Source organism: Lissotriton helveticus, chromosome 4_1 (genome assembly GCF_964261635.1).
Source record: "Lissotriton helveticus chromosome 4_1, aLisHel1.1, whole genome shotgun sequence".
In the NCBI taxonomy this organism is placed as follows: domain Eukaryota; kingdom Metazoa; phylum Chordata; class Amphibia; order Caudata; family Salamandridae; genus Lissotriton; species Lissotriton helveticus.
Genome location: NC_136063.1, coordinates 1,048,270,536 through 1,048,296,674, shown reverse-complemented (window position 1 = coordinate 1,048,296,674; position 26,139 = coordinate 1,048,270,536). Strand labels below are relative to the sequence as shown.

Below are 26,139 nucleotides of genomic sequence, written 5' to 3'. Positions count from 1 at the left end.
CTTTGGCCCACTTGATTCTTGGTCCATTTGGTCTTACTGCCGTAATATCCTGAATTGGTTTACTATAAACTTGGGATTTGCAACCCCAACCCAGTAATGTCAAAAAGATGCTATTGTGGTCGCTCACGGCCTGCTCGACTATCCATAGATTAGAGTAGGCCGTACCACAAGAAACAAGTATGTGATCAATGTTAGTGTTAAAGTCCCTTCCTTTAAAGGTTGGGCACTTAATGTTACCCCTTTTTTTAGTGCAGTCTAATAATTCTAAATCCAATTTGTTTATTAGATTATTGGACAAAATATTATCAGCTACTGGTATATCGTTGTATTGTACCAGTGCTCCAACCTCCAGTGTATCATTATCTGAGGCCCCCCTACATTGTTTACTATCCCTATTATCAGGGGGGGTACATTATGGTCGGTTCCTATAATAGGTGGTAACAATGACTCTACTTGGTTAATTAAGTACACCCGATCTTTGGGTCCCCTTATCGGGTTTCCGGTGTTCGTGGTATGATCATGTATGATATGATTCGTGAGTCAGTCGTTATCTTCTAATGACCCAAAGAGTTGGTATCTGTTAGAAGTTGGAATGGCAAAACCATCTTGAATTTTTTGTTGGGCAAATACAGAATTGGCATTAGTACGGTTGGTAGCCCCGGGATGGTCAATTGTTTGTTTATTTATATATTTACCTGACTGCTGTCCATAGAAATAATCTAATGGGAGTAAAGTTGTATTATACTCCCATTTGGAAGGTGGCGGTGCATTCAGGATACAATCTCTTGCCCAATCTGGTGTTCTGTAATTGATGATCACACAGTCACCCTCAATTTTCTTTTCAAGAGGGCCCAACCAGCCTACTCTCTGGGTCATAATTATCTGATTAGCCCCATACATAGGAAACCCACAGTACTTAGAAAGCCAGTGCAGAGTTTTGTTTTTAAGCATTTGATGACTTTCAAATTGCGTGGGCTTCAATTTTGGAATATTGGCAAGGACAGCGACATAAGGGCCACATTCTGGGGGTAAAATAATCACAGCAGAAATTTTGATTATGGCCAGCGGACTCTGGTTTAGCTATATGCTTAGGCACTAAATTGTCTTGTATATTCTGCTCTTGTAGTACTGTCTGCCCTGGAACATTAGTGGGATTGTTAGAAGGTAATTTTTTAGGAATGGGGTCTCGGCTAATTGTCCCTGACTTCGTAGTACCCCTTGATTCTCTACGAGCTGTTTCTTTTTGGAGGCTTTCCTTAGGGGTAGGCTGGTGGATAATTACCTGACTGGGTGCACTCGTGCTATGGTTGCTCTCCATAACTGGTATAATGTCCCTGTTTTGAGATAACATAAGGACATCCAGATGGGCTGCTGTATTGAATTTCTCTATCTGGTTTCTAAGTTTATGAACCTCCCTTGCCATAATGTCTATTTTTTCGTGGATAGGTTTCATTAGCTCAATTAATTTACTATAAACATGTTCTAGATCCATGGTACTTAAAGGTATCGGACTAGTGGGCTTTGATCTAGTTGTTACCATATTGGCTTGGTGGTGTTTACTAGTAACCATATTCACTCCCACATTTTTAGCATTTTTCGGACACCCTCTTTTTTGACTCTTTGATTTTACTGTAACGGCGGACACAGCCGTAGTGACAGGGGTGTTATCTGAAACCAATATGGGGGTTCTTGACATGCGAGAAGTGTCGTCTCCTGAGCCCACTTCCTGATCAAAACCTGGGGTAGCAGCAGTGCTTATACTCATAATTGGGCTTGGGTTAATAATTTATTAAGACCTAAAACAATTTAAAAAAATGATGATTTAGAGTCCTCCAAGGGAAGCATCAAGTTATTCGGGCGCATTAGTTTTTAGCATTTGCAATATACCCCGATTTAGACGTTGGCTCATACCTCTCTACATTGTTCGTGCATAGGACCAAGTAGATGACTCACGTTTTAGACCTAAGCCATCAAGCATACAACAAATATCTAGACAGTGTAAACACGAGCCATCTATTTGTGTCAGATCTAAACACACGTAATGCATCTGCAGATCGAGTAAATGACAGCAATCGACAAGCAGGAATGATCCATCTATTTCTAATGTGAACATTGTGACGTCAAGTAAATATGAAACGTTCTATGGTTGCAGAACTTAACCCACACACTGGGAGCAGTGGGGTTACAATAGCATTTGCACAGCTGTTTTTCAATATGTTCAGGAGAAGGGCCCCAGTTCTAAATTGTACATAAAAGCTGCAGGTGTATAGTTAGGAGAAAATGTAACATTTCAGATTTACTTTTTTTAAACGTTTTCTACATCAAAGTGTTTTAGTTGAGTTCTTCCATTTACCTACTCTGCTTCAAATATTAGGTACCATTTAGTTTTAGCACCAAGAGACTCATTGTGAACGGAAGTTTGCACTGTAAAAAACGTACAAGTAATACAATATTACTTCCTTCAGTATGAGCATTACTTGCCCCTGGGTCGGACAGGTGTAAATTTAAAAGGTCATGAAATTGTTGGAAAGGCAAAGCAAATGTACCTAGATGCACATAAAGTTATCATTCTGTGGGTGTTCGTGTCTGTTTCAGCGAACCACAGCTTTCTAGGTGTCACTTACTTTTACAGACTACTCCACACGCCTTGCGGAACGTTTGAAGTTGTAAGTGGTATTTGGCATACATATTCTTGCGTTTGTCATTCTGACTCGAAATGATACTTAAACATATTTAAAGCTGAAAAAATTGGCATGTTGATTTTTAGATGGTGTGTGGCATCTCTCCTCTAGCAAGTGTATTGTAAAAAGTGCAAGTGGCAGCTTCTCTGAGGAGGGATGTAAACTATATTTGCAGTGTATCAAAAAGGTGTTCTGGAAAATAATGCAGCATTTCTTTATTGTAGATTTCCTACATGAACCCTGCTCTTACTGTGCTGAAACCGGATATGTATAATGCACAACTTCTGCATGACGTGACAGCTGTAGGAGAGCAGGTAGTTCGATTAGAAGCTCATGATATTGAAGATTCTGATGGTGGCAGCGACTTTGAAGACATCATTTTAGCGGATGAAACATCTTTTCTTACTGATGTGAAGAAAAAAAACTCGAATACAAGTATGTCCGAAAATTCCAGCAGGAGACAAAAGAAATATGCATTGAACTTTCTAAATTTCATTGATACCGATCATGGGGGTGACACCTTAAAGAGGACATTGATCAACAAGGCTGTAATGGGTGCAAGATGTGGAATCCATAATCAACCGCACGGCTTTTGCAGAAATCTTGTCCGGACGTCCATCTTGGCTGGAAGGAATTTACAAAATAACTTAGCGCAAACGTCAAACCGTGACCTTTCGGAAAGACGTTCAAGCGTAAGTCATCTTTCTTAAGTTGACTATGAGATAGAAGACAAACTTAATTTTAAGAAAGCTGATTTGTGCTCCTAATAGCTACAGCTGTGTATGTTACAGTTGGATGAAACTTGCATAAGATTATGATACCTATAGTATCCCTAATGTTGCTAAACAATTTAGAAAGGTGGACAAAAACAGCATAGGTCAGAAAAATATTGGTGTGCTCTTTAATCAAAATGTATTGATACTGCAGCTGACTATACTTTTAGCACCTCAGTCATAGTGTTCACATAATGTTAATGTCCTGTGCCAGTAGCCTCTGAGACCTGCTGCAGTTGGGTCTCACTGGAATTCCAGAGACACGAGTTGAAGGCGAATGGAGACAGCACTAGGGATGAAGTCACAGTAGCCAATAAGATATTTTCAAATTTATTTTATTCTTCTTTAGGTTAAAACAACAGGCCAACAGCCAACGCGTTTCGTTCCTTTTATAGGACCTTCATCAGGGCAGAAACATGTTGTAAAAATCTAAAACTTTAAGTATCAAGGTGATAGTCAGTCCACCGATGTAGACACTGTAGGGTCTGATTCTTGCCAGAGCGTGTAAGTGACCCTGGACCAAATTAAATAGGTGGACTCCTTAAGTATTGAATTGGTTCAAAGGGGGATCACCTCTATATTGTAAGCCATTCAACAGTCTATGCAAGGAAGTCCAAATTTAGAATTCAATATGCTGTAATTTTAATCTTACCTAAATAATGTCAGTACCGTATCTCAACCAAAATCGATTGACTGTGGTGGTTCCCTCAAAAGTATCAGTCGGGAATTCAGCACAATTAAAAAGATCAGAAAAGGAAGGGTCCAACCACACAAATTTGTAACTGCGTTTAAATGTCCTCGCACGCAGGATTAAAGTGGTTATTGACAAGTAATACCTGACAGCTGTCTTCTGGAATGGAAGTAGTTCTAATTGAACTAGCAGCAATAATAAACAGCTGCCCGCAATAACCCAGGACGAACTGAAGCTGTGGCTGTGGTCCCGTGGGTCTATATTCAAGGGTGCCTATGATCGTGGTCTTGGCTTAGGTCTGTAGTTGGAAGTTGAGGTGTTCCATTAGGTGTATTGGGTCATCGTTGGTGGCGATGCATTGGATGGTTTTCTTGAAGTTGATATTGATGCACCAGCCGTGTTTGTTGGTGCGGTCTCGGTGTATCATCTTGTAGCAATTGGGTGTTGCCGTGGTGATGCCGGGGTTCAAGGTGGGATTGAACCATGGTTCAGGGATGAAGGCAGCATCAGGTCAAGGGTGGTGAGGGTGTCCCAGATTTCTGTGGTGTACTAGGAGAGGGAAAGGGCGTTGAGCAGGATACATTGGAGCGGATCCGTGTTCTTAGGTTAATTTGTTGACCATGGAGAGGAATTGCTGCAGAAGTTGTTTCGGTGTCTGGGGTCCAGGGCCTGAAAGCTCCTTGGAGGTGTAGCTGTGGGTGGCAAGAGGGCCAGGGGACCCAGCGCTGGGAAAGGACGGGCATAGACGGGCTTTCATTTAGCACACCAATGATGCGCCTGCTGGGCAGCTGTGACCTAGCCTCCATTAAGTAGGTCCTGGGGGAGAGCCGGACGTTGGGTGGTGGGAGAATGGGAATGGCAGGAGGAGGGAAACAACAGTAAGAAGGAAGAAACTAGCAGAAAAAGGCCAAGTAGAGGGCAGAAAACAAGTGGAATAGACAAAACAGAGCTTAAGAGGGCAAAACAGAAGGCAGCAAAACGAGCAGGAACGGCAAAACAGAGAGCAGAAAAATGAGCAGAAAGGCAAAACCGAAAGCAAAAAACAAGCAAAAAGGCAAACCAGCGGGCAGAAAAATTAGTAGGAAAGGCAAAACAGAGGGCAGAAAAAGGCAAAACTCAGCAGGAAACGAGCAGAGGAGGCACAAACAGAGGGCAGCAGGTAGACAGAAAAGCAGAGGGTAACAGACTGCGGGCAAGCTGGATAGGAGAAGTGTTGCAAGGGGAGCTGGCACGAGGACCTGCTCGATCCAGAAGAAAACATCGGAAGATAGAGAAGACCTGCCTGGTTTGCCAGTTAAAAAGCTTGAGGTAGCTTTGCACTTGAACCCAGAGACCCAAAGACTGAAGAAGGAGTCCATCCTGTATAAAAGGCCAGCTGCCAGACAGGAGAGGGTGGCATTAATCCTGTTGGACCTCTTGCTGTAAAGAAATCTGTAGCATGGAAGTCTTCCCTAAGGGCCTTGGAGCTGTAGGAGAGAGCAGAAGTAACTTTCCAAGTATCAAGACAGATTAGAATTATGGGGATTATTGGAGTTCAGTGAATGTGGGGTAGCAGCCTAAATTTAAAGGATGTACTCCCTACCATTATTAAGAGTGTGTATCCATATATACACTCTATCTACAATAGATGGGACATCTGCCTGTTTCCTACATTTCTCACAACAGCCAACCTCTAAACAACCCCTTTAGTTGTTTTTCTCACCTCTGGAGGACCGAGACAAGACGTCAGTAACTCTCAGAGAAAGGTGCACTTTCGTTGGCAAATGATCAGCAGTTTCCATAGCCTTTTACATCGGAGTTTGAGGCTACTGCAGAACTTCTAGAAAGAACTATTAGACTCCTTGGAGCCTTCATGGGCTATAGCCTTGTAACTTGTCTTACTTTTAGATTATGTTATGTTACATTATATTGTGCCATGATCATTGTTCATCGTTTCATATTCTTTATTCGAATTCCAAGAATTCATAAAAGCACAAACACAATTTACACAATTATCATAAAATCCATATAAAATTGATCAAATCAATCAATCAATCAATAAAAACTTTATTCGGATAACAAAGTATCCACAAAAGTACAAATCAGAAAAGTAACAATTTTAAAAGAAACAACATACAATTACATCGTGCATACAGATTCAAAGGTCGAGCATGGACTGTCTAGCTCGGGCGGCTATGCGCAAGAAAGTGCTAGTGCGAAAAATAAGTTCATCAATGTCCATAGTTAAGATCAATAAATAAGCGTTTTCCAGGCTAATTGGTTTCAGTTTTCAAAATATGGGATTAAAAACATTTCAGTGTATTTCATATAAAATTTACAGAAGAATAAAAAGTGCATAGAGGATTGATGGCTTAGTCCATCGCACGGGCAAGTGAGAGGGTCACAGTCTTTCCGATAACTAAGGGAAAACAAAGTGCGAATTTAATTGAGCCTGCCCTTAGGCGGAATAATAATCCTCGCACGCACTGGCTCATCGGAAGTGTTAGATAATAAGGGATAGGCGTAGTTAAAAAATCAAGAGCCAGGTATGAGGAAACAGTGGTCTTAAGGGATTCCCGAGTGAGTCTTTCTTCAGAGTAAAGAGTGTATAAGGCGTTCTTTATCTCATTTTTGGATGGGGGTTTGTCTGCGTTGGGGTTAATAAAAACATAGCCATAATTAATACTACACAGACTTTTATACACTCCAGAAAGCCAAGGAATGTCAAAACATTTGTCACAGTTCCGACTATCGGTGATAATATCCCTAGTAAGTGAGGCCATCGGATTGCCAAAATAAGGCAGGGCGAGCACGAATGAAGTCCTCGATAAAATTCAAGTTTAGCTCCTTATGGCATACATGTTGCGCAGTTGAAATAGGAACACAAAGTAACTTTCTAAGAAATATGTTTTCTTCCAACTGTATGGGGCCACATTTGGCCACACCCCAAACCTCTGCGCCGTAAGTGGCAACAGGTGAACACTGGGCTTTATAGATTTTCAGAACAGCAGATAAGGTGCCAGTGTTCTTGGAGTGCGGTAGACTAAGAATTGAGTTAATGGCCTTTGAGAACCTACCCCTGGAGTGAGCGATATGCTCAGTCCAGGAGTTGTTCGCAGCAAAGACTACCCCCAAATAGGAGAAATTATTGGTGGACCACAATTTATCTGCGCCTACCGAAGCTGAGGTTGCTCTCACAAATCCTCTTGGACCTTCCTGTCCAGATAGGTGACTATCTGAGGACTTTAAGACAACGAGGCAATGTTGGAGGAGGAGTGTTAAGCAAGCAGGTATGGCATTGCCATATGCTCCGGATATACCGCTTTCTTTCTGTGAGGCGCTTCCCCATGGGGGCTCCTGGTGGGAACTGAGCAAATGGGATGAGAGTGGGCTAACCACTATTGGGCACCTGTACGAGGACGGGACTATGCTGCCCTTCCATATATTGCAGGAGCAGTTTGACTTGCAAGGGGGAGACTTTTTACTGCATGCTGCTCTCACTGCGGCAATTTGGGCACACTGGAATGAGGGCCAGACTGAACCTAGGACTTCTTTGAGTTGCCAGTATATTGTGACTGCTGCAGGGAAATATAAGGCAGTCACGTGCCTCTGCAATCAAATGATTCAGGAGAAGCTGGCTCCCTTGGAAGTGTTTAAGGAAAAATGGGAAGTGGATGTGGGTGATGAGATACCTAATAGGGCTTGGGCTGACATAGTTGCACGGGCGTGGAAGAGCACCTGGAATGCTTGGTTTCAGTTGGTGTATTTCTATATTCTGTACAGGACTTATCTCACCCTGGTGAAAATCAAAGCATATTGAATGTCCGCGCTGTAGAAGAGAGGGAGCGGATTTCCCTAATATGATATGGGGTTGCCCGTTATTAGCATATTATTGGACGGAGGTGGTTGAACTGCTGAATGTAGTGACAGACAGAGGTTTGGAACTGGCCTTGGGGACATGCGTCCTACACTGGTTTCCTCATATGGCTAAAACCAAGGTCACTAGTAAGTTCATAGACATGGGGTTATTGTTGGCAAAAAAGAAAATCACGATGCACTGGAAAGTGAGAGTGGCATCCGGAGTAGCTAGATGGAAGAAAGAATTTGTTAAATGGGCGGAATGCGATGGGATAGTACGGCTGCAAATGGCAAAGAGGTCGGAGAGCGAGAGCTCACTGGAGGCGGCCAGGGCATGGGAGCATTTGGTAGGATTGCTAAAAGACCCAGACAGTGATAGTGAAGATGATACTCCACTGCCCACACAGGAGCCAGAGCAACACCATGATGGCTCACAACAGTAATGACTGGGATGCACTTGCAGCATACAGGATAGGCGACCAGGGAGTATAGCCACGCACATGCTCACGTTCCCAGACTACGGGGCTAATTCCACTTATGAGATGCAGAAGGTTATTGATTGTAAGGTATAATACTAGAAGCGACTTGCCGGGGGGCGCGGAGGAGGGGGGAGGGAACGGTAGCTGGGTGGTTTAGTAGATTAGCGCAGAATTCCTATGATTCATAGTGAGTTTATAACGCATGGACATTGTTTAATAGGGTGGGTTGTATTATTGGGCTGGGCCTATTTTTATTCTTTTGTTTTTCCCTTACTTTTGAATTGTCAATTAAGAGATAATGGGTGGGAATGTAAGATGGGGTTCATTACAAATTAGGGAATTGTATGATTGCAGAGGCATCTGAGATTTATCTAGCCAAGAATTGACACCAATTTGTTCCTAATGGTCGTAAATTGAAAAACCAATAAAGTTTGTTTAAAAAAAACACTTATAGAAGAAGCAGGACGTTGGGGGATGAACTGACGCATAGCTACTATACTAAAGCCCGAAAGGTGGATACCTGACTGACTTAACCTAAAGGATTTTACAAATGTGGTAAGTGTAAAGCCTATGTATTAATCTCTAACACTGCAGGGTATGCTACATCTGGTGGACTAAAGACAAAGATAGGTAGTTTTTGCAACTGTGACTCAGACCACTGTATACGTCTTGGTATGTGCCTGTCCACTTATGCATGTGGACAGTACTATCTTTCCACTACAAATAGGCATATTGGAACATCAATGTATGATCAGGAATTCTGATTTCACATACCCCGTGGTAGGCACTTTCATGAATAACATAACAGTGATGTGGTCAAGTGGTTGCTTCTTGCAATAGACAGAATTGCAAGGAACTTCAGAGGTGGAAGTAGGGTGAGACAATTAAGATACCTTGGAGTCCAGGTACTTTCTGGGCCTTCACACAAAATCACCAGCTGGGTTGAATTAGGATGAGGAAATTGAGGTGAACTTGGCCTAAATAGCCCTGGTGGTACACTTTTTCCTATTCTCATATGATCCTTAGGATGGCTCTATTTATGTAATATATATATATATATATATATATATATATATATTTCAATTTTGTGAAGAGTAGCCTGCATCATAATATAATTCATGAACCACTGGGTTGCAGGCTCATATTGCCAACATGCTGTGAATACTGGCTCTGCATGTTGGTATGACTCTAGATTTACATTGTAGGGTTCAGAGGCACGAATGGGAGTTGCAATGGTTTTCCTGCAGTAGAAAGGGGGCACTGATCCGGTACATGGGTGTCCGCAGGGGAGGGAAATGCTATTTAAATAGCTCAGTGGGAGACAGAGGGAGACAGAGAGAGAGGGAGACAGATAGGGTGGGAGACAGAGGGAGACAGAGGGAGAGATAGAGTGAAGGAGACCGAGGGAGACAGAGAGAGGGAAGGGGGCGACAGAGGGAGGGATACAGACAGACAGGGAGACAGAAAGAGGGAGGGAGACACACGGAGGGAGGGAGATACACAGAGAGAGAGGGAAAGAGAGGGACACAGAGAGAGAGGGAGACAGAGAGCGAGGGAGACAGAGAGAGGGAGACAGAGAGAAGGAGACAGAAGGAGGGAGACAGAAGGAGGGAGACAGAGGGAGGGAGACCGAGGGAGGGAGACCGAGGGAGGGTGACAGGGAGGGAGACAGGGAGGGAGACCGAGGGAGGGAGATAGAGAGAGACAGAGGGAGACAGAGAGAGAGAGGGACGGAGACAGAGGGAGGGAGACAGAGGGAGGGGGACAGACAGAGGGAGGGGGCGACAGAGGGAGGGAGACAGACAGACAGGGAAACAGATAGAGGGAGACAGAGGGAGGGAGACAGAGAGAGAGGGAGACAAGGGCAGACAGACAGAGACAGAGAGGGAGACAGAGGGAGGGAAACAGGGACAGATAGAGACAGGGACAGACAGACAGATAGAGACAGAGGCAGGGACAGACAGATAGAGGCAGAGACGGGGACAGAGAGACAGAGAGGGAAACTGAGAGGGAGACAGAGGGGGAGAGGGAGGGAGACAGAGGGTAACAGAGGGAGGGAGACAGAGAGAGAGAAGGAGACAGAGGGAGGCAGAGAGAGGGTGATAGAGGGAGACAGAGGGAGACAGAGAGAGGGAGACAGATGGAGGGAGAGGGAGGGAGAGAGGGAGGAAGACAGAGGGAGGGAGGAAGGGGGAGGGAGACAGAGCAACAGAGACAGAGGGAGGGAGAGGGAGGGAGACAGAGAGAGGGAGACAGCGAGAGGGCGACAGAGAGAGAGAGGGAGACGGACAGAGTGAGGGAGACAGAGGAAGACAGATGAGAGAGGGAGAGAGAGACAGAGAGGGAGGGAGACAGAGAGGGAGGGAGACAGAGAGAGAGGGAGAGAGGGAGGGAGACAGAGACAGACAGAGATAGAGACAGACAGAGACAGATGAAGGCAGAGACAGGGGCAGGCAGAGACAGACAGAGAGGGAGACAGAGGGAGGGAAACAGGGACAGATAGAGAAAGGGACAGACAGACAGATAGAGGCAGAGACAGGGACAGACAGATATAGGCAGTGAGGGAAAGTGAGAGGGAGACAGAGGGAGAGAGAGAGAGGGAGGGAGACAGAGGGTAACAGAGAGAATGTGAGGAAGGGAGACAGAGAGAGAGAAGGAGACAGAGGGAGGCAGACAGAGGGTGACAGAGGGAGACAGAGAGAGAGGGAGACAGATGTAGGGAGGGGAGATAGAGAGGGAGGGAGACAGAGGGAGGGAGGCAGAGGGAGGGAGGCAGGGGGAGGGAGGCAGGTGGAGGGAGACAGAGGGAGGGAAAGGGAGGGAGAGGGAGGGAGACAGAGAGAGGGAGACAGAGGGAGGGAAAGGGAGGGAGAGGGAGGGAGACAGAGAGAGGGAGACAGAGAGAGAGAGAGGGAGACGGACAGAGCGAGGGAGACAGAGGGAGAGAGAGGGAGACAGGGACAGACAGGGACAGAGGGAGTGAGACAGAGGGAGGGAGACAGAGGGAGAGACAGGGACAGACAGACAGATAGAGGCAGAGACAGGGACAGGGACAGACAGATAGAGGCAGAGACTAAGACAGACAGAGAGACAGGGAGGGAGACAGAGGGGGAGGGAGACAGAGAGAGAGGGAGGGAGACCGAGGGTAACAGAGGGAGGGAGAGGGAGGGAGACAGAGAGAGAGAGAGGGAGACAGAGGGAGACAGATAGAGGGAGATAGAGGGAGACAGAGGGAGACCGAGAGAGAGGGAGACAGAGAGAGGGAGACAGAGGGAGGGAGACAGCTGGAGGGAGACAGAGGGTGGGAGACAGACAGAGGGTGACAGACAAAGGGCAACACACAGAGGGCGACAGACAGATAGAGGCAGAGACCGGGACAGACAGATAGAGGCATAGACTAAGACAGATAGAGAGACAGAGAGGGAGAGGGAGACAGAGGGACAGAGAGAGAGGGAGGGAGACAGAGGGTGACAGAGGGAGAGGTAGACAGAGAGAGGGAGACAGAGGGAGGGAGACAGATGGAGGGTGACAGAGGGACATAGACAGACAGAGAGTGACAGACAAAGGGCGACAGACAGAGGGCGACAGATAGAGAGCAAAGACAGAGGGAGGGAGACAGAGCGAGGGAGACAGAGGGAGACAGAGAGAGAGACAGAGGGAGGGAGACAGACTGAGAGATAGAGACAGACAGAGGGAGACAGACAGAGGGCGACAGACAGAGGGCGACAGAGGGAGACAGGCAGAGGGAGGAGGGCAACAGAGGGAGGTAGACAGAGGGAGTGAGACAGAGGGAGAGAGACAGAGGGAGAGAGGGAGGGAGACGGAGGGAGACAGAGAGAGGGAGACAGAGAGAGAGAGACATAGGGAGGGAGACAGACAGAGGGAGAGAGACAGACAGAGGGAGACAGACAGAGGGTGACAGACAGAGGGAGCCAGAGGAAGACAGGCAGAGGGAGGAGGGCAACAGAGGGAGGCAGACAGACAGAGGGAGTGAGACAGAGGGAGGGAGACAGAGGGAGAGAGAGGGAGGGAGGGAGACAGAGGGGGAGAGAGGGAGACAGAGAGAGAGGGAGACAGATGTAGGGAGGGGAGATAGAGAGGGAGGGAGACAGAGGGAGGGAGGCAGAGGGAGGGAGGCAGGGGGAGGGAGGCAGGTGGAGGGAGACAGAGGGAGGGAAAGGGAGGGAGAGGGAGGGAGACAGAGAGAGGGAGACAGAGGGAGGGAAAGGGAGGGAGAGGGAGGGAGACAGAGAGAGGGAGACAGAGAGAGAGAGAGGGAGACGGACAGAGCGAGGGAGACAGAGGGAGAGAGAGGGAGACAGGGACAGACAGGGACAGAGGGAGTGAGACAGAGGGAGGGAGACAGAGGGAGAGACAGGGACAGACAGACAGATAGAGGCAGAGACAGGGACAGGGACAGACAGATAGAGGCAGAGACTAAGACAGACAGAGAGACAGGGAGGGAGACAGAGGGGGAGGGAGACAGAGAGAGAGGGAGGGAGACCGAGGGTAACAGAGGGAGGGAGAGGGAGGGAGACAGAGAGAGAGAGAGGGAGACAGAGGGAGACAGATAGAGGGAGATAGAGGGAGACAGAGGGAGACCGAGAGAGAGGGAGACAGAGAGAGGGAGACAGAGGGAGGGAGACAGCTGGAGGGAGACAGAGGGTGGGAGACAGACAGAGGGTGACAGACAAAGGGCAACACACAGAGGGCGACAGACAGATAGAGGCAGAGACCGGGACAGACAGATAGAGGCATAGACTAAGACAGATAGAGAGACAGAGAGGGAGAGGGAGACAGAGGGACAGAGAGAGAGGGAGGGAGACAGAGGGTGACAGAGGGAGAGGTAGACAGAGAGAGGGAGACAGAGGGAGGGAGACAGATGGAGGGTGACAGAGGGACATAGACAGACAGAGAGTGACAGACAAAGGGCGACAGACAGAGGGCGACAGATAGAGAGCAAAGACAGAGGGAGGGAGACAGAGCGAGGGAGACAGAGGGAGACAGAGAGAGAGACAGAGGGAGGGAGACAGACTGAGAGATAGAGACAGACAGAGGGAGACAGACAGAGGGCGACAGACAGAGGGCGACAGAGGGAGACAGGCAGAGGGAGGAGGGCAACAGAGGGAGGTAGACAGAGGGAGTGAGACAGAGGGAGAGAGACAGAGGGAGAGAGGGAGGGAGACGGAGGGAGACAGAGAGAGGGAGACAGAGAGAGAGAGACATAGGGAGGGAGACAGACAGAGGGAGAGAGACAGACAGAGGGAGACAGACAGAGGGTGACAGACAGAGGGAGCCAGAGGAAGACAGGCAGAGGGAGGAGGGCAACAGAGGGAGGCAGACAGACAGAGGGAGTGAGACAGAGGGAGGGAGACAGAGGGAGAGAGAGGGAGGGAGGGAGACAGAGGGGGAGAGAGGGAGGGAGACAGAGGGAGAGAGACAGAGGGTGGGAGACAGACAAAGGGAGACAGACAGAGGGAGGAGGGCAACAGAGTGTAGTGTAGTTCCTATATTCCCAATAGGCTCTGCGCATTGGAATAGTATATCCTATAGATTACACGTAGGACTGAGGTCGACTAGGTCTCTATCGAATATACTAGACTTAATTGTGTGTGCCAGCTAGCTCAGAGGTCACTAGAAACGTCCTCGAATTCACAAGAAGGGATTAATCTCTGACAACCACATAAACATGACAACTTTGTTTCCCCAAGATAAAACGTATCTTCAGAGTCGTGGAAACAATAGATAGACATTTCACTCAATCAATCGTGCATGCTTCATTTCACTAGAGGTGCAGAGAAAGTAGAAAGAAGGGCGTTTTCAATAAAAGGATTTATTGAACAGTCTTTTTTCTCAAGCATAAGAAATTAACTGCTACAATCATAAAACTGGTTGTAAAACATATTCATTCATAAATCTTTATTTCGGTAATTTTGTCACCATAAAAGATACACACAATTCAATGCATAGTGTTAAGAGAATAAAACGTTAAAAACATCAAGATCCACCCAGTTACATAAAAATGTCCCAGAAATATAGAGTTTCAGATTTTATAGTACAGACGATCAGTAATCACTAACCCGCCTTAAGGCACTGTCTCTTCAGAGACCACATTGCACCTAAGTATTTAGCCACAGCAAAGACAATGTGATCAGTCAAATCTGTTTTCAATACTCTGAACGCGGCCAAACACTCCGCAAGCCCCAGGCTCCTACAAATGGGCACAATCCATTTCCTGCGGGAGGCATTATAGGCCGGACAGAAAAAGATTACGTGGAGCTCTGATTCATTGGCCACTCCGCAAGCCGGGCATGAACTGGTTGCTGAGTCACTCCACTTACTAGTTAGCGCTCGCAGTGGAAGGGTCCCATGCCTCCACTGCAAGTAGAGTTTCCTAAGTAGAGCAGGATATATTTTATCCAGGGCTGGTTCAAAACTGTATTTATCCTTAGTGCATAAAAATGACTCCGTAAGTGTGCCCAGAGTAGCCTGACGGCAGAGTGCCGCTAGTTTGCTGTCACAATAAACCTTTGCCAGTGTCTTTTTAGGAATTAGTGGACATGTGGTTGAGGGATCAGACCAGAGTGTCGATAGGCCTAGGCCCTCCAGCTCAGTTTTAATGAATTTAAACCATTTGATTTTTCCAGCGTTAGGCATGGCTAAAACCTCTTGTAGACCCTGCCTATAGCTGATCAGTTCCGGGACTGCCCACATCCTCCGCCAATAAACCAAGGGACGCAGTGCCAGTTCTTTGCTTATAGGTCGCAGCCCTAGGTCTAACCTTAATGGAACAAGGGGCGTACTGGACGGAAGTCGGACCCCCTGCCTAATGAACTTGTTCTCCTCTCTCACCAATTCTGGGGAAGCTACGTGACCCCATAGCTCACAACCATGCATGGCAGCCCCCCTTGCTTGTGCCTTGTAAATCTGGAGTGGTGGGCCGACGGGTTTAATGGATGACCTATTATTTCCCATGAGCCTCAAAACCCCTCCCGCATACTGGGCCAATTTAAGGTGTGCTTTCTGTTGGTGTGTGGACCAGGTCATCTTGTCATTTATCACGACACCAAGATACTCAAAGGTGTGCACCCTTTCAAGTCTACTCTGGCCAATGATAGGTATGAATCGTAACTTTTGTGGGGGATTAAAGACCATAAATTTGGTCTTTAAGGTGTTGATTTCTAAACCCTGTTCCCCACAAAAATCCACAAAACCGTTTAGAACGCTCTGTATCCCCACTGGGGACTTTGAGAGCAGCAGGGTGTCGTCGGCGAACATAATCGCCGGCACCCTGCTGCCTGCCAACTTGGGAGCATCTGAGTTGACAACCCCATTGAGGTGAGCGATTACCCCGTTGACATAGAGGCAAAACAGGGTCGGTGCAAGCATGCAACCCTGCCTTACCCCCCTGTCAACGGGGAATCGGTTTGACAGCGCCCCCTCCTTACCACACCTCACCTGGGCAAAGCTGGCAGTATGGAGACGGATAATCATCTCCAACAGGCCCGCAGGGACCCCCAGTTTGGCCAGCACCTCCCAGAGTTTTCTGCGCGGGACCAGGTCAAAGGCCGCCCTCAGGTCCACGAGTGTAGAGGCTGCCACCCTCCAACTGTACCGTTTTCCAATAAATGAGGGCAAGCCGAAAGACCTGGTCTGTGGTGGAGATCTTCTTCCTAAATCCCGCCTGGAATGGGCCAGAATATCGTACTCCGACATCCATTCCAACAGACGATCCAGGAGTAGCCTAGTAAAGAGTTTCTGAGAAACATCTATCAGGCTTATTGGCCTATAGTTGGCTGGGAGCAGAGGCGAGCCCCTCTTAAATATGGGGACTATCTCTGCCCCCAGCCAAGTTGGGGGGATCCTCATGCCGTTCAAGATTGCATTGAACAGCACCATCAAATACGGGGCCCAGATCTTAACTATATGCCTATAAAGGTCGCCTGGAATCTTGTCCAGACCCAGCGCCTTTTCAGCCACCAGGCCCAAAATTGCCATATTAAGTTCTCCCAGGGTAAACCCATCCATCTGGGATAGGCTTTCGGGTGGTTGAATCATTACTGGTTCAGATGGATTCCCCAATTGACCCTGGTCGGGCACACTGTACAAGGATTTAAAGTGGTCCTCCCACACAGTTGCAGCTATATTTGCATTTACTGCCGCTATTGGTTCAGCTGATTCAGAAAAGGGGGTGGTGATGAACAGAGTGTCTGAATTAAGCAGACCACTCTTACCCAGACCAAAGATCAGGGCTTGATCCATCACCGTTATTTAGCTCACTGCCCCATCCCAGCTCAGAACCTGGCTATATGCAAATTAGTCTGTCCCTGGCCCAGTGCATCAAGGGAACAGGGCAGACCAAACTACAAAGCCAATTCTTCACCAGAAAGGAGACAAGCTTCCGGGGACCGGTTTCTGCCATTCCAGGCGTCGTCGGCCCGGCTTGCTTGAATCCTGATGGAGCAGTGAGCAAGGGACTCATGTCTGAGTATACCCTTCCACGCTTATGGTGGACAAAATGATTCAGAAAAGGGGGTGGTGATGAACAGAGTGTCTGAATTAAGCAGACCACTCTTACCCAGTCCAAAGATCAGGGCTTGATCCATCACCGTTATTTAGCTCACTGCCCCATCCCAGCTCAGAACCTGGCTATATGCAAATTAGTCTGTCCCTGGCCCAGTGCATCATGGGAACAGGGCAGACCAAACTACCAAGCCAATTCTTCACCAGAAAGGAGACAAGCTTCCGGGGACCGGTTTCTGCCATTCCAGGCGTCGTCGGCCCGGCTTGCTTGAATCCTGATGGAGCAGTGAGCAAGGGACTCATGTCTGAGTATACCCTTCCACAGTGATGGATCAAGCCCTGATCTTTGGACTGGGTAAGAGTGGTCTGCTTAATTCAGGCACTCTGTTCATCACCACCCCCTTTTCTGAATCATTTTGTCCACCATAAGCGTGGAAGGGTATACTCAGATGTGAGTCCCTTGCTCATTGCACCATCAGGATTCAAGCAAGCCGGGCCGACGACGCCTGAAATGGCAGAAACCGGTCCCCGGAAGCTTGTTTCCTTCCCAGTATAAGAATTGGCTTGGTAGTTTGGTTTGCCCTGTTCCCATCATGCACTGGGACAGGAACAGACTAATTTGCATATAGCCAAGTTCTGAGCTGGGATGGTGCAGTGAGCTAAAAAACGGTGATGGATCAAGCCCTGATCTTTGGACTGGGTAAGAGTGGTCTGCTTAATTCAGGCACTCTGTTCATCACCACCCCCTTTTCTGAATCATTTTGTCCACCATAAGCGTGGAAGGGTATACTCAGATGTGAGTCCCTTGCTCATTGCACCATCAGGATTCAAGCAAGCCGGGCCGACGACGCCTGAAATGGCAGAAACAGGTCCCCGGAAGCTTGTTTCCTTCCCAGTATAAGAATTGGCTTGGTAGTTTGGTTTGCCCTGTTCCCATCATGCACTGGGACAGGAACAGACTAATTTGCATATAGCCAAGTTCTGAGCTGGGATGGTGCAGTGAGCTAAAAAACGGTGATGGATCAAGCCCTGATCTTTGGACTGGGTAAGAGTGGTCTGCTTAATTCAGGCACTCTGTTCATCACCACCCCCTTTTCTGAATCATTTTGTCCACCATAAGCGTGGAAGGGTATACTCAGATGTGAGTCCCTTGCTCATTGCACCATCAGGATTCAAGCAAGCCGGGCCGACGACGCCTGAAATGGCAGAAATCGGTCCCCGGAAGCTTGTTTCCTTCCCAGTATAAGAATTGGCTTGGTAGTTTGGTTTGCCCTGTTCCCATCATGCACTGGGACAGGAACAGACTAATTTGCATATAGCCAAGTTCTGAGCTGGGATGGTGCAGTGAGCTAAAAAACGGTGATGGATCAAGCCCTGATCTTTGGACTGGGTAAGAGTGGTCTGCTTAATTCAGGCACTCTGTTCATCACCACCCCCTTTTCTGAATCATTTTGTCCACTATAAGCGTGGAAGGGTATACTCAGATGTGAGTCCCTTGCTCATTGCACCATCAGGATTCAAGCAAGCCGGGCCGACGACGCCTGAAATGGCAGAAACCGGTCCCCGGAAGCTTGTTTCCTTCCCAGTATAAGAATTGGCTTGGTAGTTTGGTTTGCCCTGTTCCCATCATGCACTGGGACAGGAACAGACTAATTTGCATATAGCCAAGTTCTGAGCTGGGATGGTGCAGTGAGCTAAAAAACGGTGATGGATCAAGCCCTGATCTTTGGACTGGGTAAGAGTGGTCTGCTTAATTCAGGCACTCTGTTCATCACCACCCCCTTTTCTGAATCATTTTGTCCACCATAAGCGTGGAAGGGTATACTCAGATGTGAGTCCCTTGCTCATTGCACCATCAGGATTCAAGCAAGCCGGGCCGACGACGCCTGAAATGGCAGAAACAGGTCCCCGGAAGCTTGTTTCCTTCCCAGTATAAGAATTGGCTTGGTAGTTTGGTTTGCCCTGTTCCCATCATGCACTGGGACAGGAACAGACTAATTTGCATATAGCCAAGTTCTGAGCTGGGATGGTGCAGTGAGCTAAAAAACGGTGATGGATCAAGCCCTGATCTTTGGACTGGGTAAGAGTGGTCTGCTTAATTCAGGCACTCTGTTCATCACCACCCCCTTTTCTGAATCATTTTGTCCACCATAAGCGTGGAAGGGTATACTCAGATGTGAGTCCCTTGCTCATTGCACCATCAGGATTCAAGCAAGCCGGGCCGACGACGCCTGAAATGGCAGAAATCGGTCCCCGGAAGCTTGTTTCCTTCCCAGTATAAGAATTGGCTTGGTAGTTTGGTTTGCCCTGTTCCCATCATGCACTGGGACAGGAACAGACTAATTTGCATATAGCCAAGTTCTGAGCTGGGATGGTGCAGTGAGCTAAAAAACGGTGATGGATCAAGCCCTGATCTTTGGACTGGGTGAGAGTGGTCTGCTTAATTCAGGCACTCTGTTCATCACCACCCCCTTTTCTGAATCATTTTGTCCACCATAAGCGTGGAAGGGTATACTCAGATGTGAGTCCCTTGCTCATTGCACCATCAGGATTCAAGCAAGCCGGGCCGACGACGCCTGAAATGGCAGAAACCGGTCCCCGGAAGCTTGTTTCCTTCCCAGTATAAGAATTGGCTTGGTAGTTTGGTTTGCCCTGTTCCCATCATGCACTGGGACAGGAACAGACTAATTTGCATATAGCCAAGTTCTGAGCTGGGATGGTGCAGTGAGCTAAAAAACGGTGATGGATCAAGCCCTGATCTTTGGACTGGGTAAGAGTGGTCTGCTTAATTCAGGCACTCTGTTCATCACCACCCCCTTTTCTGAATCATTTTGTCCACCATAAGCGTGGAAGGGTATACTCAGATGTGAGTCCCTTGCTCATTGCACCATCAGGATTCAAGCAAGCCGGGCCGACGACGCCTGAAATGGCAGAAACCGGTCCCCGGAAGCTTGTTTCCTTCCCAGTATAAGAATTGGCTTTGTAGTTTGGTTTGCCCTGTTCCCATCATGCACTGGGACAGGAACAGACTAATTTGCATATAGCCAAATTCTGAGCTGGGATGGTGCAGTGAGCTAAAAAACGGTGATGGATCAAGCCCTGATCTTTGGACTGGGTAAGAGTGGTCTGCTTAATTCAGGCACTCTGTTCATCACCACCCCCTTTTCTGAATCATTGGTTCAGCTGAACCGTGCTTGACGATCTGCCAAAATTTACGGGCGTCTTGCAATGCTAAGGCAGCCGTCATTTCCGACCAATTCTCCTGGTCCCATTCAATTTTGGCATGGGAGATGATAGACTTGTAGGCCATCCGCTTTTCCCTGATCTTACTGGGAGTTTCCCGGATTTTAAGAGACTCCAGGAGATCAGCCTTTGCTCTTCTGCAAGAAGCATTGAACCATGTGGCTCTTCTCCCGTTGGCCTTTTTGTCCTGGCCACCGGGTTAATTACTTCTGCTAGGTTGGTACAAAGCTCGGAATGAATATCCCCAAGCACACCGAACTTATCAGAAGTGGGTGTCTGTGGGAAAAGATCCCCAACTTTCTCAAGGGCAGGGAATACTGCCTCATATAGCTTCTGAATTTTTTGTGGGTTTTGCACTAGTAATGGCCATGTTGTAAAACATAATGCATACAGTATAAATAGTAGAATATAATAATACTGTAAGAGCATTGTATGGTTCCTAAACCATATATAAATACATGCATAAATAACGGAGGCTAAAAGTACTCAACTGGTGCTTCTAAAATATGCCTACCCCGGTGTACCTAACCTAAGCTTAGTACGAGGGAAGGAGTAAGTGAGGTGTAGCATAAAATTAGTATTCTTTTGCCAAGAATCTGTCCAAGATTTCTCTAAGGGTCTAATCAGCACCATACCTTAGTTTAGAATGAAGAAGGTCGGTCTCGGGACTCGATTTCCCAACAACCCGCAAGGGTATCTTGGAAACACTGGAGCTTGATTTATCTGCTGGAGAAAAGACAGCTTCTCTCTCAGTGCGTCTGCTGGAGGGTCGGCTTCCTTCGGCACTTGCTGTAGCAGGGCGCGTCGGGCAAGTAGATAGTCGAACTGCTCCAAACCACCATGTGTTTGCTTGGGCGAGTGTGGGCATATTTATAATGTGAAGTTACCGAGTTTGACAAACAGTTGGACATAATAACGTCATCAAAGAGTCTCAGTTCTTTGAAAACTCCATGAGTTCTTGGATAAATCAATATTCAAGCAAGGGAAAGTCCCTAGCTGCTGAAGCTGAGTTCTCCAAGAAATTGTTGTGGATTTTCAGAACTAGTGGAAGTAGTCCTGCTGTATTTGGACTGCATGAGCTATGCCTAAATATGGTTATGATTTCTATGCCTATATAAGGATATGGTGATTTATACCTATATAAGGGCACGAATCGGGAAACTTACAATAGGGTCCTAAAATAATACATAACAAGAGAGAGGTAGGCAGACAGAGGGAGGGAGACAGAGGAAGAGAGAGGGAGAGGGAGGATGACAGAGGGAGAGAGAGGGAGGGAGACAGAGAGAGAGGGAGGGAGAGTGAGTGAGACAGAGGGAGACAGAGAGAGAGAGGGGGAGGGAGAGAGAGAGAGAGATAGACAGAGGGAGGAAGACAGAGTTAGAGAGAGGGAGGGAGACAGAGAGGTGGGGGGAGACAGAGAGAGAGAGAGAGAGAAAGAACGATGTGTGTATGTCGGGTCTGGTAGCTCAGTGGTCGAAGGCGTCCGCTGCAGGGGCATGTGTTCAACCTCATGGTCATAGTTTTTTTGTTGCTCTTGCACCACCCCCCTCCCCCACCGACCCCTCCCCCACCGGTGCGGCCCTCGGCCACAAACCACACTGCAGACAGTGGGAGGAGGGTGACAGAGGGAGGTAGACAGACAGAGGGAGGGAGACAGAGGGAGAGAGAGGGAGGGAGAGAGAGTGAGGGAGACAGAGGGAGAGAGAGGGAGGGAAACAGAGAGAGAGGGAGGGAGAGTGAGTGAGACAGAGGGAGACAGAGCGAGAGAGGGAGGGAGGGAGAGAGGGAGAGATAGAGAGAGGGAGGGAGACAGAGAGAGAGAGAGAGAGAAAGAAAGATGTGTGTATGCCGAGTCTGGTAGCTCAGTAGTCAAAGGCGTCCGCTGCAGGGGCATTTGTTCAACCTCATGGTCATAGTTTTTTTTGTTGCTCTTGCCCCTCCTCTACTGTCCCCGCCCCCATCGGTGCGGCCCTCGGCCACAAACCACACTGTAAATTTGGCCCCCGAGAGAAAGTTTGTGAGTACCCATGCTCTAGAACCACATTGACCTGATTTCTGACCACTACACCTATTCACAAAATCCCTAGCTATGGGACATGGAAACCTATAACTGCAGTTAATCTGCCATTCATCTTTAGACCCTAATTTTATTGGTGTGACATGACCACACAGCAGAAAGGCTGCAGGTAGTAGTTAGTAGTAGTAGTTTATTCGATCAATAGGGATAACTTACATAATAAACAGTTCACATCGTACCTTTAAAACATTAAAAAACAGTAATTTTACATCTTAAAAACGTTATGATTCTAAACGTCATAAGGCAGTAAAATATATAATATTTGTATGATTAAATTCAATTCAATTAAAAAATGCTTTATTCGGTATATATATATATATATAACCATATAGCAAACAAGACATAAAACTTTGCATTACAGTACATATAGAAGATAAAATGTAATTTTCTATAATAGGATAAGCCTTACAGTGTCTGTACATGGCATTGAGCAATTTTTCCAGTAATAAGCAAGTATGAAATAGAAAACATTTCAAATACATGTGCAAAATTCGCAATAAAGTGATTCATGCCAACCTAAGAAAAAATATATGCGGATTTTTATAAAACACGTGCAAAACTCGCAATAATAAAGTGCAGTTTTCACAGTAATGCATGTGCAAGAATTGATATACTAAAATAGCTCGTGCTAATAAACAGCACATACAGGCTAATTTCTCATGCTAAAAGTATCATAAAATTGAATCTAATATTTAATAATCATATAATGATTGATTTCCTTACAGATACACATTTTAAAATATATGTAGCTACATAAAAACATACTTCCGTGCTTCTCAGTTCAAACATTATCTGCAGTGTATCCTTAGTTGTTCTTATTTTGTACTTTAAAAGAATGGGCTTTAAATATAGTTTCCTTTAAAAAATATAAAATTTACAAAAAAACATAAAATGACAACAACTCTGTTTGGATATCCCGTCACAAGGACATGGTGAGGTACTATTCTGTCTGGTATAAGGAAAGGACACAAGATGGTGCACAGTACCTAATCTTAACCATGTGAATACAAAGCGGTGAGAGCTTCTTGTAACTTCTGTCAAATATTGCTGAAAACCTTTGCTTACATTATGCTCCTGGTAGAAAACAAAGTTGCGTTGTTTTGCATATTCGACAGCCCTGACCTTCCCTGCATGTTCTAAGAAGGATTCCTTCAGCTCTTTTTTTGGATATGGGGGTGCCCTGTTCTATTTCCAAAAAGAGGTCTAGATCAAAAAGTAACTTATACCAAAACCGAATGTGTCTAAGCCATGGGATGCGCATACAACACTCAAGTTTTAGGCAATCTTTAATTACGTTTTGCGTAAATTTAGTTTTGGATTTGGACCATATAACCGCCATAAAGTCAACGGGCGCAGGGCAGCTAAATCCCTAATGTGGTGTAGGCCTACCTCCCTGTGAATGAGCTCAATAGATGCAGATGGAGGGGTGCACAACAGGCGGTTCAAGAATAAATTTTCCTGTTGTTGGATCAGCTTACCGCTATGGGTGTGATGCCCCCATACACCTGCCCCATATAGTGCAGATGTCAAACACCTTGTATTGTAAATATAGATCATCTCCTTTATTCTACGGCTCCCCAGTTTGGTGGCAAATCTAAAAACACTATTAATATTACTGACCATTTTTAGCCGTACACTCTCTTGCTCGTTGGTCCAGCCCCCGTCTTCAGAAAATGTAATTGCAAGATAACAGAATTTCTTAACAGTTTCTAACCTTACATTTTCTAAATAAAAGGTCCTGTTTTGCTTAGTCTTCTTCCCACATGACATTATAAAAGTTTTATCTTTATTAATTAGCATTTTCCTGTTGGCTATAAACATCTGAAATTTGTCAATGAGGCGTTGAAGGGCAATTTGAGTGCGTGATAAAAGAACTGCATCGTCTGCGTACAACAGAATTGGAATAGGTTCGCCATCAATTAGGGGTGCGTCCGCTGCGGTCTTTCTGAGAATTGGATCTATCTGATTAATAAATAAAGAGAATAAAAACGGTGCTAAAACGCAACCTTGCCTAATGCCTCTTTTGACTTTAAAAACGGAGTGCACTCACCGGCAGGGCCGAAGCGCACTTTGCACGTCAGTCTTTCATACAATCTAGCCAGGAAGTATATAACCTATTTTGGAGCACCCATTTCCAATAAGATAGGCCATAAAAGTGAGTGCTCAACTAAATCAAAAGCAGAACTTAAATCCGCAAAACATAAAAGAAGGTTTCCTTCCTTTACTCTTGTGTATTGTTTAATGATGAGATCAAGATTTATGCATTGCTCCATTGTACCCATCCCCCTTCTAAACCCGTACTGTACCGGTGATAAAATGGTTTCCTCCTCTGCCCATGTTTCTAATCTATCTAGGAGGATTCTACTTAGTGCTTTAATCGACAAGTCCAGAAGGGAGATGGGACGATAATTGCAAGCCTCTGACCTGGAGCCCTTTTTAAAAAGGGGTATAATAATTGATTGGCCCCAAGTCAGTGGAAGGTCAAATTCGATTGCAGCATTAAAAAAATGTGTTAGGATGGGTGCCCATAGATTAATCTCATGCTTGTATAAGTCCACGGGCACACCATCTGGGCCCGGAGCCTTGCCACCATTACTCTTTTGCAAACCCATCCGGACCTCATCCAAACCAATAAATAGCGGAATAATCGGCCATTTACCATCAGTGTCTAATTCACAATCTAAAATCGGCCCATCCGAAATAAAAACCTTTGAAAAATGATCTATCCATGCATTGCAGTTAACATGGGAAGTAATTAGGGGTATGTTATCATTTTTTAAAAACGAGCAGTTAATAATCTCCCAAAACAGTTTATTGTTTTTTTGTAGTCACGGCCATATCTAAATTATTCCATGCCTCATTTTGAAGTTCTTTTTTACGTGCCTCTAGGGTAATCTTATAAATGTGTCGCTTTTCCCTGATGTATACCACATCTCTTGGTTTTGTCGCTAGAGCCAATTTTAGTGTGGACAGGGCTTGAATACAATCTTTATCAAATCATCCGGTTTGTGTAGTCCTCTGTTTACGGCTCTTGTCTGTCAGCAATCCCTCTATTGTTATATTTATCTTACTAAACATAAATGTACAGGGATTTATATAGCGCAAATCACCAAGCGGTTTCTAAGCGCTTGCTTAGGGAACCCATCCTGGTATTCCCCTGTGAGATAACCCCGGCAGGGTATCCGCAAGGTGAAAGCCAGGCATCCCGCCGCGAGGGGCCGTTGTGGAGATTAAGCAAGCTATTGCCCAGAGTCGCAGAGTGTGAACCCGTGAATCGAGTAGGCACCGGAGCGAGAATTGTCGAGTCCATGGACATTTTAGGACTCAAGACCCCGCCGAGCCGGGAATTGAACCCTGGTCCCGGGCTGACCTCTGCTTCCAGGTCTGCCTCCTCTAACCAGTGAGCCACACTTCTCCACATAGAGAGCACATTGGCCGGGGTCACCTCATCACTTATACAATAACTTATTTCTGCTCCGCATTTGACATTAACGTCCGCTAGGAGCTTGTCAGGATTAACTTTGGCCCACTTGATTCTTGGTCCATTTGGTCTTACTGCCGTAATATCCTAAATTGGTTTACTATAAACTTGGGATTTGCAACCCCAACCCAGTAATGTCAAAAAGATGCTATTGTGGTCGCTCACGGCCTGCTTGACTATCCATAGATCAGAGTAGGCCGTACCACAAGAAACAAGTATGTGATCAATGTTAGTGTTAGAGTCCCTTCCTTTAAAGGATGGGCACTTAATGTTACCCCTTTTTTTTAGTGCAGTCTAATAATTCTAAATCCAATTTAGCAGCTAAACTGTTCAACGCCGATCCATATGTATTAT

The 26,139-nt window shown here is 46.4% G+C and overlaps 1 protein-coding gene across 1 annotated transcript in view; it reads left to right on the top strand.

The window, feature by feature from the left end:
- The window catches only part of LOC144828105 (uncharacterized), a 431,229-nt gene that overhangs the window by 385,444 nt on the left and 19,646 nt on the right, over positions 1 to 26,139 (top strand). Inside the window, exon 3 of the mRNA XM_078686230.1 lies at positions 2,906 to 3,373. Coding sequence (XP_078542356.1) covers positions 2,906 to 3,373 — 468 coding nt within the window. The remainder of the gene's footprint in view (positions 1 to 2,905; positions 3,374 to 26,139) is intronic.